Source organism: Akebia trifoliata, chromosome 11, assembly GCF_017979445.1.
Source record: "Akebia trifoliata isolate Shusen 1 chromosome 11, ASM1797944v1, whole genome shotgun sequence".
In the NCBI taxonomy this organism is placed as follows: Eukaryota; Viridiplantae; Streptophyta; class Magnoliopsida; order Ranunculales; family Lardizabalaceae; genus Akebia; species Akebia trifoliata.
In genome coordinates this window covers 3488877-3508586 of record NC_141385.1, presented here as the reverse complement: position 1 = coordinate 3508586, position 19710 = coordinate 3488877, and the positions used below count along the sequence as shown (strand labels likewise).

The window sequence follows — 19710 nt, the reverse complement described above, 5'->3', positions numbered from 1 at the left end:
AAAAAATAAAAATAAAAATTTAAAGAAATAAAATAATTTGAAAAAAAAAACCCCCCTAAAATCTAATCTCCATTGATTCAATCTCACACAAAACTAAAAAAGATATGAATATGAAGAAAAAGATGAGAGGAGGAAGGAAGAAAGAAGTGGATTTTGAGTTTTTTATTTGGTAGGTGATTGTGTGTGCAATAAGCAAAAACAAAAGGTTAAAATAAATTTACTCTATTTTTTATATAACAAAAATCACTTAAGCGGGTGCAAATGGTCACTTTGGTGTGTGCAAACACAGGCTCTCGTGAGAATGAATCACAATTTTCTAAGGGTATGTTTGATTGCATGGAAAGTCACTTTCCATGAAATTTGAAATCCATGGAAAATTAGTTGTGGAAAATAGGTAGGGTTGGAAAATCAAATTCCATTGTTTGATTTCACTTGGATAAAATCATGGAAAAAATATGAGAAAAAAGAAGAAGAGGAGAAGGAGGAAGAAGATGGGAGGAGAGGGAGAGGAAGAAGAAGATGACGAGGAAGAGGGAGGGGGGAGGATGCGGCGACGGCGACGGTGGTGAAGATGACGACGGCGATGGCGACGACGACGGCGGTGACGACGACGGAGGTAAGTGAGGAAAATGGGGGAGAACGTGGTGGCGGAGGAGGTGAGGGATGAAAAAGAAGAGAGAGAGAGAAGGTGGTCGGAGACGAAGTCGACGGCGCCGACGATGGTGACAACGGCGATGACAACGACGGCGAGGTTAGTGTAATGGTGGTGGTGGTGGTAGGGAAGAATTGATGATGAAAAATATGGGTGGGAAAGTGAAATCCATGATTTAGTGGGCTTTTTGAATGGGGTGGAAAATGAATTTTCATTTCCATGTGCAATCAAACACTTAAAAATTGTTATTTTCCATGGAAATTGATTTTTCACCCTATTTTCCATGTGCAATCAAACATACCTTAAGTACTTTATTTAGAGAGTTGCTATTGCCACACCAATAATGTGCAATTCTTAGGTGATTTGTATAGGAATTGGTGAGACATTAGTAAAAGTTGGTGTGGTAATAGTAGCTGTCTTTATTTATTAAGGTGAGGAGACATTTAAGGTTTTGAGTTACCGCCCAACTTTTTGGCGGGTATTCAGAAAGAATTCCTTACATCAGGGTCTGTTGGGTGGCTTCAGCATGAACACGAAGACCACGAATTACAATTTCAGTTACAGACTTACAGTTTGTGGAGAAGAGAAACAAAGGGAGATTCAATCCAGCAGAACTAAGGGTCGTTGAAACCCTAGATCTGCATCATTGACAACCTTAGATCTCTCTCTTTCTCTTAATCCGAGATTGATTGATTGATTTAATGGCGAAGCTGGAAGAAATTGAGGATTGGAAGAAGAGCCATGGATCCACGAATTTCTTCCTCTTTGTTGATTATCTATTTCTTCTCATATTCTTCGGATTCCTCTGTTTCTTCCTCTTTAAGATGATCGATGTTTGATTCAAGAAGGAAAAAAAAAAAAACAAGATGAGCGAGAAATTTCGTCCATTTTCTTCGGATCTGAGAATGGCATAAGGTGATAGATAATCTTCCTCTTTGTTTTTAATGAATTATTCGTAATTAATCCTAATCTAACTTGTCCTTCGTTTGTTGTTTTTAGTTATATTTTTGTAATGAAATTGTTAGCTATTTTTTCAAAAAAATTGGATCAATAATTAGAAGTTTAGAAATCCATACGTTGTTAGAAGAAAAATGTGGGTGGCACGTGCTAACACGACCTCTGATCGGATTCGTTGGCCCCTTCATTGCTAGATCTGTAATCACCTCAATCATGGGTGAATCCTAACCTCTCAAGATAACCTCAAACGTAACAATGGAAATGGTGACAAGGTTCATCATCTCTAAATTTAAATTTGTTAGAGAAAGCTGTTGTTTATGATAGTTGTATTTTATTGGATATTATTTGTGACTGCAAATTTACGTCGAACAATAAAATTCCTATTCAAATCAAATATGAAAAAGGAATTTTTGTTTGTGCCTTGAGGGTTAAATTCAAATGCTCTATTTCTCTAATTCTTTTGACATACATTTCTTCTAATGATGATTCAGTTGCTTTTTTTTTTTTTTTTTCCTGTTTTATACAAGCTTAGGAATCTGGTGGCCGCACACAAATACACTTTCTTAAGCAAATCTCTAGGTTTTGGATCTTTTGTTCTATTTTTATTGTTGAACTGTTTATTCTATGCTTACATGCTCAATACATACCGATTGAACTGAGGAGGATTTTACAAGATAGCCATAAGACCATCCCTACTTTATGGGGTTGAATTTTGGACAGTTAAGTAAAAACACATTCATAGGATAAGGATGTTGAGATGGATAAGTGATAGGATTAGGGAAGATGATAGGAAATTAGTACACTCGAGCAAATTTATAACATAAATAAAGAAAATCGGAATAAAATGGTTTGAGCATGTATGACAATTGACAAAGACCAATTATAAAACCAGGGAGAAGAAGTGCTTTAGGGCATGTTGTACCTCTTCTAAAGCATGTTGTACCTCTAAAAGGGTGAGAGGGAGGCTGGATATGATATAGATAGAGGTAACAAGGAAAGATATGAAGACAAATATCTAGACTGAAGATATGGCTCACGATAGAATTGAATGGAGAAATAGGGTCCATGTTGCCAAACCCATAATTTGGAATAATGCCATGAGGCCTTGTATTCCTCCCAATGGACTAAATGATACCAGATTTTCATGGACTAAGCCATGTACATTTATCCAGAAGTTCAAGTAACCTAAATACATATATAATATTTAATCTCCCATGTGTTACATTGCACCTGTACCAAACTTGTCAAAAGTTTCACATTTTTTTAAAATGTATTGGATTTATAGATAATTTAGCCAACGGAATTCTTAGTTATGCTGTCCAGTTTCATTCAAGAGACATTCACTGGAATTTCTCGGAAACTCATGCTTTGTTGTATGCAACTTCTCTGCCTACTAAAGTGTTCCTTAATGATAATTTAAGATTCAAGTGCTACCACTGGCTTTTCCGAAAGTATCTTAAACTCAAGTGTGTCATTTTTGGTAAATTCTTGATGACTCACATTTGGAGTTACTTTTTCCAATAAATCATTAGAATGCCTTCGTATCTTTTTATTATTTATTATTATTAATCTTACTCAACTTTTCCATTGTTATCTTTTACTTACTTACCTGTAAACAGTTTTTTTTTCCTTTCGTTTTTGTCCAGGCCTTCATGATACTTGCAATGAACATTTGTATTTCAGTCTTCAACTCAGGACAAAGCTGTCAAGTCTAGTTTGGGTTTCAGCTTGTAATTCTCACGATTAACTGTTGTTAAAGCATCCATGAATAAGGTCTTGTTATGATGTTGGTTTTGATGCACATTTTTCTCGATATTAATGAAATTCTCTTCATCTCCCTGATCTTGAAAGTTGGTAATTATATTGAACATAACATTGGTTACCAGTGATGATAATTTAGTTTAGCAGATAGGATATTAAAACCTTATTCTCTCTTCATTTCTTTACTTCCATCTCATCCCCTGATTTCCCGAAAAAAGACATACACAATGGAAATCCGTGAATCTAGAGGCTTTTTAACCATTAAGAGTTGCTCAGAAAATGTATAAGTTCTGAAGCTTACAATAGCGCTTTTCAGGAGCACAAGAATCTGAATACCGTTGTATTTTAGGACAAAATGTGGATGATGATGCCCTAATAGATAAGATGAAAGGTGGGAAATTGGCAATTTGACTATTTATCTAAGCTAATCAAGTTTGTTTGGGTGCTTGATGTGCTAACCAAGTTTGACATGATTCATTTATAGGTTTTTTAGCATTTTTAAAATTTATTCATTCTGAAATATCTTTTTGGAGTTGACAAGCCTACCGGACTTTAGTAACTAAATTCTTCAATGAAGTGTTTTAACCAAATGACCTTTTGAGCAATACTAAAGTGGGCTATACACTCCGCACTCGTGAAAGATGTTTTGAAATAGAGCTTATTTCTTGCTGTTTCATGACACAAGACCTTTCATCCAAATCAGCATCTGCAAATGTAGCAGGTCCTTAAGCTCGTCGATCTGTAACGTGTTTATGTTACGAAGAAATATTATTTGAGTTTGAATAGTAATGTGTACCAGCTGGTCTTGTGCAGAACATCTCAGGTTAATTCTCGGCTTGGGTTGGCTAGGATTTTGGTTTGGATTCAGACTTGGATTCGGATTAGATACCACCCGGCCCGACCAGAGTTACATCCCCGAGTCCCAACGACTATAAAGCAGGTAGACTTTTGTCAACCAGGATTGATTGCTTAGATCTGTGCCATTTGTTGAAGTATGAACATGGCAGAGAGTCTTTATCCACTTAGACTGCTCGTGTCCAAATTGAGGCCTCAGAAGTACAAACTTTTTTCTAAGGTCGAGTGGAGACCATAAATTTTAAACTCAAAAACTTAACCCATCTGAATCGAGTAAAGTAAAAAAAAAAAAAACTAACGAGTTGACCTAAACAAAAATATATTAAATTTCAATATATATATATATGATTCTCCACAAAATGTTATATATAGTTGAATAACTAGGTAGAATTTCTAACCAGAGTTGGTACATTTTTGAGTTAACACAATGAGTTGGTTCTGTCAAGTTTCGATGTGTGTGTCACCTCAAAATCCAGCCAAATCGAGTCGACTAGACTGAGTTTCAAGTTGACTCGGGGAGTTTTAAAACTATGGTGGAGAGTACATTTCATTGGATCTTTTGTCATCCAAACGATTCAACTAAGATAAGGTGATAAGCCCATGTGGCAATTGTTAGGATCCTTCTCCCACTCCCCTTACAAACCCCTCTCCCCTCACTCTCTTCATCCTCTCCCCCTCATTCTTCCCTCAATATGGCCTCTCCATCTCTACTAACTCCTACTTCTACACCAAAACCTCTACCTCTCACCCATTCCAAATTAACCACCACCATTGCCACCGCGTCCACTACCACCACCACCACCACCAATCTCAATACAATTATTCGACGAACGAGTCGTAGAGACTTCATTGCTCTAACAGCTGGAATTATATCGCCGGCATTACTTTTTCCTGTCCCTTCAGCGTTAGCCACCTCAGACGAGGAGTACGTTAAAGAGACATCAGATGTAATCAATAAGGTCAGATCAACAATTAACATGGACAAAAATGATCCCAATGTCGCGACCGCAGTTTCCGACCTTAGGGAGACATCGAATTCATGGGTAGCTAAGTATAGAAGAGAGAAGGATTTGTTGGGCCGAGCGTCTTTCCGTGATATGTACTCCGCCCTCAATGCGGTATCGGGGCATTACATTAGTTTTGGCCCAACGGCACCGATTCCGGCTAAGCGCAAAGCTAGGATCTTGGAAGAGATGGACACTGCAGAGAAGGCCCTACTGAGGGGAAGGTAGAAATGCACTTTAATGGAGGGAAGCTTTTTTTTTTATTATTATTATTAATCACTTATTGTGATTCTTAATCTGTTAAGTTTGAGAACACATTATTAGGTTGGATTACATTTTGAGGGGAGAGAGAGATTTGGACTTTGTTAAGTATAAGATTTGCATGATGAGATCTTTAGATTCTAAATATTTAAATTTCTGTTGATAAATTAAGTAGAAAGTTGTAAGAGCTATTAAATGTGTATGATTGCCACAAACATATTTTCTTTGGAAAATTGATTTTGATGAAAAATGGATTTCCGGACAGAATGTATGCTGATCTCGGGTTTTTTGATTGTGCATTTGGAAAAGGTGAAAAAGAGGAGTGGTTTTTATTTTTTGTGGGTGAGGGAATTTTTTCTCCCTAACAAGAATCACTTTCACAAGGTTGGTTCGACCTACACTTTCATATTTTGAAGTAAGAAACTGTGATCTTTAGGAAAATGTGTTTCCCAAGAAAATATGCAATCAAATGCAAAAAAGGGTGTGTGATTTCGAAGAAAATATTTTCCTTGATAAACTGATTTTTCAAGTAAAATGGAATAATGGATTTCTTGAAAAAATTGATTGTCGGTATTTGATTAATTATAGAATCATTTGTCAAGGGGTCCACTAATTATTTTCGTCAGAAACTAGTTTTTCCATGAAGATATGACATTAAATATGTAGTAGGTACAGTTTTCCTGGAAAATCATTTTATGCCCATTGAGGAATCCAAGGCTTGTTCTTCAATTTTTTCAACTATAACATCTAGACCTCCGAATGGAGTGTAACCTCATACATACTTGACAAACTCAATGTGAGGGGCCTAAAGACTAAGCCTTGGGCATAATCCCAACCTATGTTACCTGGTTTGTTCATTCGAATTTGGTTTGTGGTTCGTTGCATGAAGCATGTTATGTTCATGTCAATCATCATCTTTTATGATAGGTTAAAGATGGGAAATCATAGCCATCAGGGTAGCGATCAAGATTGTTGAAATCCGGGATCATGGAAATAGGTAGCGTGAATTACTTTTTCTCTATTGATTGTGCATGAGAATCCTAGGTGATTGTATTATAAAAATATCGACAAAGCATGTGGGATTGACTATCATGTATCTATCATTAGAGTAAGAAAAAGGATTTTTCTAATCCACCCAGGATTTTCTAATTAAGTGACACATCGATCTTGTATATAATATATATTAAGGACTTTTTAAGATGCAAAAGCCCTTATGATTTGGACTTGATGATTGATGACCAACTTGAGATATTGAATATTGGTACCGATTTTAATGGTGTCATCTAACTTCATCATAACAAAGCGGTCACAAACCTCACGTTTGATGGGTGGTTTGTAAGAGTAAATGAAATGAACATGTTTATGCATTTGTTTTTTAAAAAGTTTTGACTATTTTTATTTAGACTTGGGCTTGGATCCCCCCGTGCACATTCGCAAAACGCAACCCCTTAAAGCAACAAAGTCCCAAATAAACCCATTCGATATTTTTTTGTGTTTTAAGTGGGGTTCATTTTTAGAAGAGCGGGGGGCAACGAGTGCCAGTCTCTTAGATGTGAGAGTTATTAACACACCAACTTTTACTTATAACAAACCAATTTATATATGGACAAAGTATTTAATGTCATAAGGATTGGTGTGTTGTATGCAAAATTTGGGGTGCCAATAGAACTTTTTTTTTTTTTTTTTGTCATTTTCTTCAAGTGGCTTGGACCTATAATCTGGACTGATCTAATGCACAGGCCACTTAAAGCAAATGGTCCATAACCTATAGATATACCCATCTCAGTCCAAATTGTACATTGCCTGGCCCAAAATTCTTTTGGGCCCATTTAAAACCCTATTCAGGTAGGATATAGACCCATTAATAGTAATTTTAAAGCTCTTTACAAAGTCTATAATTTGGTATAAAGTTGACATCCATTGAGGGAGTTTTGAGCTATACTTTTTGTTCCAAAAGGTCGTCAAGTAAGGAATTTTAAGGCCTTATGTATATAAATCTATACTCAACCCTTCACACTATTCATGCTTCCAGAAATGGTCCATGTTTCATTTAGTTAAGATTGGTGCTTGCTAAGATGCTAATTTTTCTTTATAGATTGATTTATTGGAACAAAGTAAAGGATAGTACTAAGTTGTGCTCCTACATTTTATGAGCCAAGGCATATGGGTCCCTCCCCTTGGCACATGCAATGCCTGCACATCACATGCACAAGGTAAGTGAGGGAGCACCCTCGCAGGTCGCCTTGAGAAAATATTTTTCATATTGGGTATCGAACACAATCTACAGACTCTCACCACTTATTAGATCCGAAATTGCCCTTGAGCTACCCCTTGGGGTTTTTAGCCTTATGTTTGAAGGAACTAAACTCATATTATATATATTCTTCTTCGAAAGGCTTAATTGGAATGGTGCACCAAAAATCTCACTAGAGGTGATTTTTTAGTGGCCCTATTATTCTAAAAGGATTTGGTAGATTGCTCCATTGATTAAATCAAAGTTGCATGACATATCCAATCCTAATACGCTACGCCTGTGGTGGCATCACATTGAAATAGTGTAGTTGAGAGATGAAACTACACCCAAAATGTTATAATGACTAGTATACTCAACCACTCAACCTTAAAAGTCTTGCTTGAATTATGGACTCAGAAAATCTAACATCAAGCATTTTCCATGTTTGGTATTACCATGGTTTTTAAACTCGTCCGAGACCGAGACATATCACTCGGTATCAGAACTGAACGAGACCAACTCATAATGTATTTTGAGACGATCGCGTATCGTGAGATAAGCGAGTCATCTCGGACGATTTTTTCCAATATCTCGGATAATACAAATGAGATAACGCATAAAATGATTAACTCACGAGTTAAATGGGACGCTTTGAACGAGATTTTAAAAATCTTGTCCGAGATAACCGAGACAAATGAGTTAAAGCTTCAACCTTCTATTCTTTCACCCCCAAATCGATTTTTTTTAATTTTATATTTTTTTTCAGTTCATTTTTTAATAGGAATCATTTCTGAATTTTTTCAGAATTTTTAAATGTTTAAAAACCATTGTCTCAATGTCAAACGAGACGAGACATATCGTTTGAGTCAACTTGGTATCAGAGCTGAACGAGACGAGACGCTATACCAAATTTAAAAACCATGGGTGTTACTCAACAGAGGCCAAGCCTTACAAATCATATGAAAGACAATTGATTACAGAACTACATATAAGTTGTCATTTCACATTGTACTTAGAAAGAATAAAGGATTTCTAGTTCCATTTCCTTCCCAATAGTGAAACAATTAAGATAGAACATGTCAATAGCCCTTGGCTTATTACAAGACAATTATGCTGACAAGTGCTTAATAGATGTAGCAATGAGAAGCTCATGTATGCTCAAGTTCTTATATGTCCAAATATAGTTCATGTCGTTAGAATGTTGGCAGTGTTGTGGTTTGTGGAGCTTGATAGTACTAGTCTATAAGGAGGTACTGTACAATAAAGTCACATGTTCTGACCGAAATTTTATCCAAGGGTATTTTCGTAATTTTATTAATATTATATATAACCTTAGTTAGGTTTCTGAAGGTATATATATTTCTTATTTTGGATGAAAGGGTGTAATCTGTAACTGCAAGTTTTCTCTTCATAGAAGAATCAGTGTGATCTGTGGACGTACTTCAATCTTAAGGAAATTATGTAAAAATCTATGTTTCTGTGTGTGATTTATGTTTCTGTGTGTGATTTATGTTTTGTTGTGATTCGTTTCGTGGTTCAATTATCCCTATTTTCTCAAAAAGCAAGTATTTAATAGATAACTTGTGAATGATTAAAAAGGTGACGTAGCATTTGTAAATAAGAAGAGACTTCGTTTCCTTCTATAAGACATTTAATCATTTGGAGTACTTTATATTGGACAATCAAATTTAATTTAGTCTATGTTAATGAAACAAAATCAACTTTATAATGTTTTTGCAATGGTCAGGGGAGTTGTGTCTTGGAAAAGTATTAGATATCTACCATGGAAACCAAATTAAATAATTGCCAAATGATCTAAGTAGGACTTTAGATAATATATTTTATTTCAAATTTGTTGAAATTTATTTTTAGAGCAAGACTACATAATGTTCTATCTTATTAAAGAATGGCACAAAGTTTCTTATTGTCAAAGAGAAGGTTTTACGATCGTCAAGGAGTAAATAAAAAATATCAACATGGAACCTAGTATTGCAAATCCATTGGCTAAAGATTAACTACTCGGATGGGATTAGTTAGTCTTTATGTTTATAAAAGTATATATAGACACCTATAGTGATAATATATATATTTGTGGAAAGTTTATTTTTGGGTTTTAATTTTTATTTGGACCTAAACATTTTGACCAAGGCCTCAGTTTTGAGGCATAAAGTTGGATCAATTGGAAAAAGAATTACTGATCACTTTTTATATGTAAATTTCATATTAAGTGGCTCATATTCAATCTTTGTGATCGAAGACATTGACGTTTGTGACCATAAATTGGTCCTACCAAAACAAATTTGATAGAAATTGCCATGATTTGATATTAGTGGTCTCAATGGACAATATTATTTTTAGGATGATGGGTCATGATGATTTTTTTTTTTTTGCAAAAATTTGATCTTATCAAGTTTATGATCTCTGACTCTAGAATAAAGAAAATGTTAAAGTAATGTTGAAACTGACATACTTTCACATATTGCTGACATGGATGTGTGTACAGAACCATAGATGCTTTTCATCGAGATATGATTGAGAAGCATCTATGGTTCTGTGCACACCAACGTGTGAAACGATGTCAATTTAATGTTCCTCCAGCATGACTCCTATAATAATGTTATTAAAATTTATCTTCATAGCATTGGACATACTTTGATCATACCATATTAAATTATAAATATATCGTCGGTCGGATGTGACGATCTGACGTCAATGGGCTCACGTAGGATGTGATCAACACACGTGTTCGATATGCCTATGGTACATCTCACATATATATTTGACCATACTGTATATGAATGAAATTAATGTTAGGTCCATTATTGTGTAGAAAAATTGTGTCATGTAGCATTCACCATCTGTTTTGATGGATAGAGATGAGTCTATAGGCCCTATAAATAGGGTCATGATCCCAGTCTAGCTAACCACAACATATGGCATGATAAGAAGGCTATGACAATAGATTGTAGCCATCAAAGTAGTGATCAAGACCATTGAATTAAAATCGAGATAATGCAAATAAGTATAAATGAATTGATCTTTCTTTATCAAATGTGTACGAGAATTTTGGCTGAAATCCCACATGTGAGGGCAATTAAGAGTGAAAATATCCATTATTGTTATCTGTTGCAATAGCTTATTAATTTTTGATAACTTTGAAAATTCTTGTGGGGGCAAATGACCCCATTACCCCCATTGTAAATTTGTCCCTGATATTGAAATCTCAATATAACTTTTATTTCTCGTCTCACCTCAATGTCCACAAAGTATGAGATGTCTCGGCTCAAATTCTTTCAATCTGTTTTAAAAGAATTTTAAAAATGATTAAGGTGTCAAATTGCTAAGTTGATTAAAGTCTATGACCGTTATAAGACATCTTGGATTCAAAATCCGTCTTCACCGACTAATTACTTATCATAAATCTTGCTTGCCTAGCAAACATAAATAAAATTTTAAAAATGCATATTTGTATTTTAATAAATTATTATTATTTTTATTATATAGCCGATCGGTTGACATATTGTAACACAACTATGAGATCTTAAACATACAAACCAGTCGACTCGGTCGAGTTCGAAAATCATGTGTAGGTAAGAAGTCGTAAAGCGCTCTTAGGACTTCCACACCCAAACCTCAACTTTTGAAGGCCAGAAGTTGTTGAAAAGCGGTTGAAAAGCTGAATGAACATGCTTGAGCCAACCCCATCATCTCTGGTCTCCCACTCTTCCCTCAAAAAAGGAAAAAGATAACTTTTATTAAGACACTAACTTTTACTTGTAACACACCAATCTATACTGTTAGTGGAAAATTTTACTTGCTATTTCACAATCAAAGAAAAGCTTCGTCCTCAAGGCCTCAGAAAAAAAATAAAACGTCATATTCTCTTTTATTTCGAAGGGCCCTCACTAAAGACTGATCCATAAATCCTTGGCCCACCACTTTGTGGAATTAGAAAAAAACTCGGGCATCTCAGACTCCTAGGCAAGCCGCTTCAAAATATTGAAGGAACCCTCCTTGTTGAAAGACACGTGGCATATTAAATTTACTTCACACCCCTATATTTCTATCAAATTTTGGAGTACCTCCTTAAAAATGTCAAGTGTAATCCAATAGAGAAGGGTCTCTTCAAAATTTTGAAGCAAGTACCCATTTCAAAGTTTTCCCCTTAGGTTATAATTATGGGAGTCTGAATTTGAAGTGGTCACGCTTCAAAAATTTTGAGGTACCCTCTCCAAAAAATTGTTCCAGAGTGATCTCAGGATTGTACCTTATATTGCACATCTTGACGTATCTCGATGAAAGTATCTATGATTTTTATACACTTTCACTTCAGGATGTGTGATGTGAGGTACAATCTTGAGATATCTTTAGCATTAATCCTTCTCATAACATGACATATGGTCTTTTGTATTTATTTTATATCCCTATTTTTTAGTTAATATTTGAGATATCTCCTTCAGAATAACACATTTAATTCAAAATAGAGGGTTCTATCAAAATTTTGAAACGGATGAGGGCCTCAAAGTTTTTTTTTTTTTTTTTTTCAGACAATGGGCACTAACGCTTTGGAGTCACGAAATTTTTATTTACTTGTTTTTTTATTTTTATTTTTTTGTGTGTAGGCAGCAGGCGTATGTGGGTACAAAATTCAAACGGTCAAGTTAGTTAGGTTGGGCCCACTGATACCATCAGTCTTTTGGCGGTGCACTTCACCTCCAAAATTTCCGCTTGATTATTGATTTGTTTTAAAGGTGGTTCCAAGCAGTTATGATCATCTTGGAGAAAAAAAGTAGACACAAAATTTCCTTGTGGAAAAGAAACTTATATGTTCACATACAAGTGGGGGTGGCAATCTTAACATGATCCGTGAACACGACTCTAAAACAACATAAAATTAATGGGTTTGGATCAAGCTTAAATGAGTTTGGGTCATAATAATATCAACCCATTATCTATAATACGATTGGGTGGGGTTTGGGTTCTAAGCGTTAATCCACCTAACCTGTTTAGTTATTCTGTTGTTAATGTGTAATTTTAAATATATCAATAATTCTTTAAATTTTTTTAAATTACTCAATTTTATTTTTTTTTTAGAATTTTTTAAAACCTTTTCATAATACATTTTTTTTTATTTATAACAAATTCTATAAAATAGAAAAGATTGTTTTAAAATATTTTTAAATTAATAAATGGTTAACGGTAGTTTAGAAAGGAAAAATACTTCTCTCAATAAGTTATTTATTTATATATATTTTTTACTCATGTTTTTCATTAAAATCTAGAGCTATGTAGTGTATCATTCCTAATATTGGCAAAATGACATTTTCTTAGATTTATCAAATAAGACTATTATGTCTCATGTAATAATAAAATACACTTTGCTTTGCAAATAATAATAGTAATAATAATATTGAAAAACACTTCGTTACTAAGTTAGTAAGGAAAGTTTTATGACCAAATCCCCTTATGCCATCCAAAAACATAATTTGATGTCACATGATTGTAAAGGATAAAATTCTAAAAACTTTGAAGAAGAAAAAAATTCAAAAGAAAAATTATTTTTCACCATTAAACTTAATTTACGGTTGTGTGACTTTATTTTTAGTAATGATATTTTATTTTTGGTGGTGGAAATAAAACTTATTTTTTCCAATAAAAATTAAAATTTTATTAAATATGTTATATACGGGTTGGGTCAGGTATACCTAATTATAAATGGATTGGGTTTGGAAAATTTTCATAATACCCTTACCTCAACTCAACACAACATGAACACGACCCAACCTGACCCATTGCCACCCCTACACACAATGGCAATCATAAAAATATGAAATCCAACAATCCAAATAGAAAATGTATATGAGGAATAAATTATAGATCTCTAAGATAAATCTCAACAATTAAATTTGATATTTATATCGTCAGAGAATATGTGAACACGTTCACCATGCCGACAGCTTGGTTAAAAAGGATTTTACTTAAGATGCAATAAATGCACATTGGAAATTAGGGATGACAATCTTAACCGAGTGGACAAGACTCGAAAACAACACGAAATTAATAAGTTTGAGTCAAATAGCTTATTTGATTTGGAATATAATCGTATCAACTCATCTAACATGATTATTAAACAAGTTATGTATAGGTTAGGGATGTCAACCCACTTAACATGATTATCCATTTGTTATTAGAATTTCGTTGAACTTTTTTATAGTATGCTTCTTCTTCTTCTTCTTCTTTTCAAATTTTATAAAAATATAAAGGGTGCTTGAAGATATTTTCAAAAAATTAAGGGTTAAGTTTTAGTTAGGAAAGAAAAAATATTTTTCTTATAAAGTTAGTAAAAAAATGTTTTCTAACTACATTACCTTAAAACATGATTGTAAAAAACAAAAATTTTAAAAAACTTTGGAAAATAATTTAGCGATAGAAATGAAATTAATTTTTTTCACTTCATATTAAAATTTTATTGAACATATCATATGGATCGTGTGAGGTTATCTATTTAATAAATATGTCGAGTTTGAATGTATATTTAAATGATTAAATGGATCAGATTTGGGTTGGGTAAAGTTTTAGAATACTCTTACCTCAACACCACACGAACCAACCCAACCCATTGCCATCCAATTGGAAATAATCATCTGAGAACATTTTTGTTAGGAATTTTTTTAGGGTATTTTAGATAGTGAATTTTTTTTTAGGTGTATTTATTGTATCTAACTTGTGCCCTCAGGACTCATTTTGACAACACCCGTTTAAAAAGGTCCATGTGGTACACTTGATCTACATTTTCTATACCAAGTGGCATTGTCCGTACTAAAAATTTCTTCCTCCAAATATTTTTTTAAGGGAAAATTATTAAAAATAATAATAAATTAATTAATAATTATTAAAAAATAATAATATTTTTCTTAAATTTATCATAAAAGTAATAAATCGACAGTCCGATCGTCAGTTTTCAAAAATCAACGGCTAGATGTTTAATTTTCAAAATGACCGAATTAAACCTTTGACTTTGAAATGTGACGATTTGACCGCCGATTGTCATTCTATACATAGTGGTTTGTGGTCTCCCACTCACTCACTTGCTCTCACTCTCATTTAGATAATTATAAATACAATATTTTTTTTAATAATAATTTTCCCTTGTTTTTACGAAAAATTATGAAAATGAAATAAAATAATAGTTATAGTTATTAAAAATAATAATTTTAATTATTTATGTGTATTAGTTACAATTTTTTTAATATAATGTTATAATTATTAAAATTAACAATGATAGTTATTTCAAGATATATGTAATTATTAATATTATTTCTAATTATGAATATAAAGAAATATAGCAAATAATAAAATATAAAAAATAATATTCATAATTATTGGTTAAAAAATGTAATTATATTGATTAAAAATGAATATATTAATTTATAATTAGGGAAAATTGTTCAAAAATAATAATATAGTAAATTATTAGGAATAATAATAATAAAATTATCAAAAAATAGTAAAAAGATAATTATTAAAAAATAATATATTAAAATAGTGATAATTTTTTTTTGAATATATCAAAATAATAATATATATATTTTTTTGAATTTATTAAGGGATGTGAAAATCAGCAGTTGGATTGCCAGTTTCATGGGGAAATTTTCATCAATTTGAAAATCATCAATCCGAGCGTCGATATATTACTTTTTTGATAAATTTGAATAAAATATTACTTTTTTAATAATTAATAATTTATTTATTATTATTTTAACAGTTTCATTTTTTTAAATGAGTTGTGATTTTCTTACTCGAAAATTTCTCCATGGTCTGTATGCAGCTAACGTGACAAAGACACAAAACCATTAATATTTTTCTTCGCAATACACAAGGAAACACAATCAACAATTATGTGCCCTTGCCACATCAGTCGAGTACAGACGGAGTGAAAATTTTCAAGTCCGAATCATTGGTATTTTTTAATATTAAATTAAGAAATTGACTAATAAACTCATGATCCAATACAGTGTCTCATTCTTATAAAATATGATAGGTGTCTTCGTGCCACACTTAAATTGATGTTTAAAACACTTCGGCTCCTAATCAAGCTGTTCATGCATCCCAATGTATTTATTTCCTAATCAAATTGTGCCACTGATGACGGAAATATTTATATATATAATATAGGGAAATGTTCAGCACCCTAAGTTTTACCACACACTTTAACAAACGTTTTTTGTCCTACATGGGTTAGAAGTTTTGGAATGAGCTGATTTTTGGTGAGGATGATCTCTATGATTAGAAGATCATTCTCCCCAAAAATCAGCCCATTCCGAAATGTTTAGCCCCATGTTTACACGTTGAAAAATCGTGGACCGTCCATTTTTTGTAAATCAATTTTGATGGGGTTAGAAGTTTTGGAATGAGCTTATTTTTGGTGAGGATGATCTCCTCACCATAGAGATCATCCTCACCAAAAATCAGCTCATTCCGAAACTTCTAACCCATGTAAGACAAAACGCGTTTGTTAAAGTGTGTGGTAAAACTAAGGGTGGCGAACGGGACCCATATATATTTAAAAAAAAAAAGAGGTTAAACATGGAAGAGTGGGCAGACATTAATTGAATTGAATGAAAGGGGAGTTGGGGAGTTGTTTGTTCAACAGGAAACGGATAGGACATTTGTTTTAATAATTTCCAACAACTTGCTAATTAGCGTGTTTAAGGCATAAAAAGGACAATTCTAACTAAAGTACGTCAATTTGCCACGAAGTCAAAATATTTTGGGCTCATTGATGATAATTCAATATAAAGACAATCTATGGGCCAAATTTCATCATCATCATCCCTGTGGGCTTATACAAGGATTTTTTTTTTCCACTATTCAATCTTGATGATTGAATCGAAGATTTTTATTTTCGATCTTGACTTTTGCTTTTTTCAACATTGAATAGGTCTTCTTCGAAACGTAGAAAATGCATAGCTAATAATGGCAAAATGGAGACTTGGATCATAAAACACTACACTCTACTCAAGATTATCCAACCCCCAATGTTAATCAAAGGATAATGTTTGACCTGAGTTCCTGATTTGCCGATGTTATGTATACATCTTAAGTATTTCTAAAAGATTTATCCAACGTCGAATTTAAAGAAACGAAAAAACAAAAATATATATAGGGTTAGGATCAAGGGGTCATATGAAAAAACATATGTAAAAACAATGTAACATTAATAAATTTTCAAAATATGGGTTAGAAGTTTCGGATTGAGCTGATTTTTTATGAGGATGATCTCTATGATGGAAAGATTATCTAAAAAAAAAAAATCAGTCCAATCTGAAATTTCTAACCCCATTAAAAGTGATTTAGGATGTGGACCGTCGAGTTTTTGCCAATAATTTGTAACTCACTTTGATGGATTTTGAAGTTTCAGATTGAATTGATTTTTTGTGAGGATGATCTTCTCATCATAGTGACCATCCTCACAAAAAATCAGCTAAATCCAAAACCTCTAACTCATATTTTGAAAAACCATTGTTTTTACATATGTCCCATGAACCGCCCTCTATATATATATCAAAACATCGAGATTGAAGATTGAATCATTGACCTCAAGGATTTTGATTTTTAAAATATTTCAAACTCAACAATGTATTGATCTTCCAAAACATGCAAAATGTATACATTATAGTGGTGAAAGAAACATCGGGATCAAATGTTACAAGTAACTCTTCAAAATTATGAGCCAAATCTCTACAATAAGTAGCCTAAACCACCATTTGAGTCTCTCACACCAGAAGGAGGAATCCCACTCGAGGCAATATGTCAGTAGGTAGCATTACAAATTCCATATGTGTGAGTTGATCCGATCGACAAAGGGAAAATAAACAACCTTCCCATAGTAAGCTAACAAAGAGGAGTATGGTTATGCAAAGGAAAAGGATTGTTAATCGAAAAAGAGTGGGTTCTCTTGAAACTTATATCAAAATATTTGAAATTATGAGTATATTGTTCTTCGTTCATTATTTATCTTTACAAATTGCTGGTATGAGTAATTTTAAACACAATGTAATCTTTTAGAGTATAACCATGAATTATTTGACAAATGTATTAAATACCCTCTATATTTAAAAAAAAAAAATTTGGAAAAAAGAATTGCGAATTCTAGCAAAAATGGTTAATTTTAAAACCGCTTTAAAAAGAGTAAATATTTGAGATACTTGCTATGCTTCATGACTTAAATGAGTTATATACAACTCGGATTGTACGTGAGTCAACACGACACATTAATGACACAATAAAGTGTCAAGACGGGGTGATATCACTAACCTAGACATGACCCATTCAATAATCATATCAGATGAGTCAATACGATTATGACCCAAACAAGATTAGGCTCAATCCAAACCCACTAACTTTGTGTCGTGTTACGATTGTCACCTCTAACAACAATAATAACATGGGTAATTTTGATACCCTCTAGCTTTTAGGAAAATTTAGGGATACCCATAGTTTTTAAATTGATGACAAACTTCCTTGACTTCGGTCTTCTACAAGAAATTAATAGAAAATTATTGAAATACCTTCATCTTCAACCTCTTTAGTCATACCAAAAATCCTTTTCCCCCATGTCTTCAACCTTGTTATGTCGTGCAAAGGTGTCTTGTATTTAATCTGTGATTGAGAACCTAGTACCTAGATTGTTACACATTGGGTTCAAAGGATATTTATATAATCAGACCTAAGTACAAATATATAATTTCGACCTTGGGTTTTCTGGTTGAGAACGAAACTATATATATATATATATATATATATATCTAAGCGAGAAAAAACGGATAAGAGGTTTTCCTTTGTAACATTTATTTGATATAGTGAAGAAGATTGATCTTCTCCGAGGATGTAGCCCCGAAAAAGGTGAAACTCATAAATTTTTGTGTTTTTGTTTTATTCTTTCTTTGCGTTGTGTGCTTATTTTCTTGTCAATTTTTTCAATACAACATCCTTAAAAGATTTTTTTTTTTCTTCAAGTTTTTCCTTAGCATCCTCAAGTATATTTTTTCTCATGAGATTTAAAGGTCGAGGTAGATAAAATTTTGAAGTCGAAGGCGAGAATAAATTTTTAATCCTAAAAATTGAAGATGATTTTTTTTTTTTGGCAAAAATAAAAGATTTTTAGCAAAGGGGTTTTAAGATGAGAGCATTTTGGTTAGCTCACGTTATGTCTCTCATAGAAGATCGAAGTCAAGGGTTCTTCATCTATTTGAAAACCGGTGGTATGTCAAATTTTCGCTAGACTTGAGAGGCTCACCTCGAAATCACTCAAATAAGAAACTGTAAACTTCATTTATTATTCTATTAGAAACAGTAACATCTGAATATAGTAAACTAACTTTATTAATTCATATGGCGGTAGGAATCAATAAAAACCAGAATATATTGGACTACCTTTATTACTTTATGATGTAAGCTTTTGTTTTAGATTGTAGAATTCGATTCTTGTTTGTAATTCAACAATAGAATCCATTATATTTGATTTGATTTGTTTTATAAAAATGATTTTTCATAATTAAGATCAAAAATCAAATAAACTAACAAATGAGGTAGAAACAATTGTTCCCATTATGTAATCTTTTTCTTGCAATTTTTAACAAGTTGTAGCATTGACTAGACCACTGTTATCAAACTCGATCTCGTCTAAACGATCACACTAGTTTAATTAAATTGGTCTGATCCAAAAGAGAAATGTTACATTATGAAATATAAAAAATTCTGATAAAAACACGAAAAGAAAACTACTAAGGGTATGTTTGGTAATATTTTTGAAGTCTAAAGTCTATTTTCTGAAATCTGGAATCTGAAATCTTATTCTGAAAAAGTTGTTTGTTTATCATTTTTAAAAGTTTCTGGTTATAAATATAATTTTAAAACATAATGGTCATTTTGACCATATTACCCTTTTGTAATTTTAATAAATTATTAACCGAAAAATATAACAT

The 19710-nt window shown here is 32.7% G+C and overlaps 1 protein-coding gene and 1 long non-coding RNA gene across 2 annotated transcripts; both read left to right on the top strand.

The window, feature by feature from the left end:
* Nucleotides 1-1041: 1041 nt before the first annotated feature.
* LOC147390392 (uncharacterized) lies at nt 1042-3448 on the top strand. The gene is made up of 2 exons (XR_015183193.1): nt 1042-1567; nt 3256-3448. It is a non-coding gene; the product is annotated as an uncharacterized LOC147390392 (long non-coding RNA).
* Nucleotides 3449-4838: 1390 nt separating this feature from the next.
* On the top strand, nt 4839-5637 carry PSB27 (photosystem II family protein). Its single transcript, XM_086459885.1, has one exon. The coding sequence runs from the start codon at nt 4918-4920 to the stop codon at nt 5455-5457; it is 540 nt and encodes a 179-aa protein (XP_086316011.1). The 5' UTR covers nt 4839-4917; the 3' UTR covers nt 5458-5637.
* The last annotated feature ends 14073 nt before the right edge of the window (nt 5638-19710 follow it).

What these genes read in the sequence shown, in the direction of transcription:
- PSB27 (XM_086459885.1), top strand. Translation starts at nt 4,918, where the DNA reads ATGGCCTCTCCATCTCTACTAACTCCTACTTCTACACCAAAACCTCTA.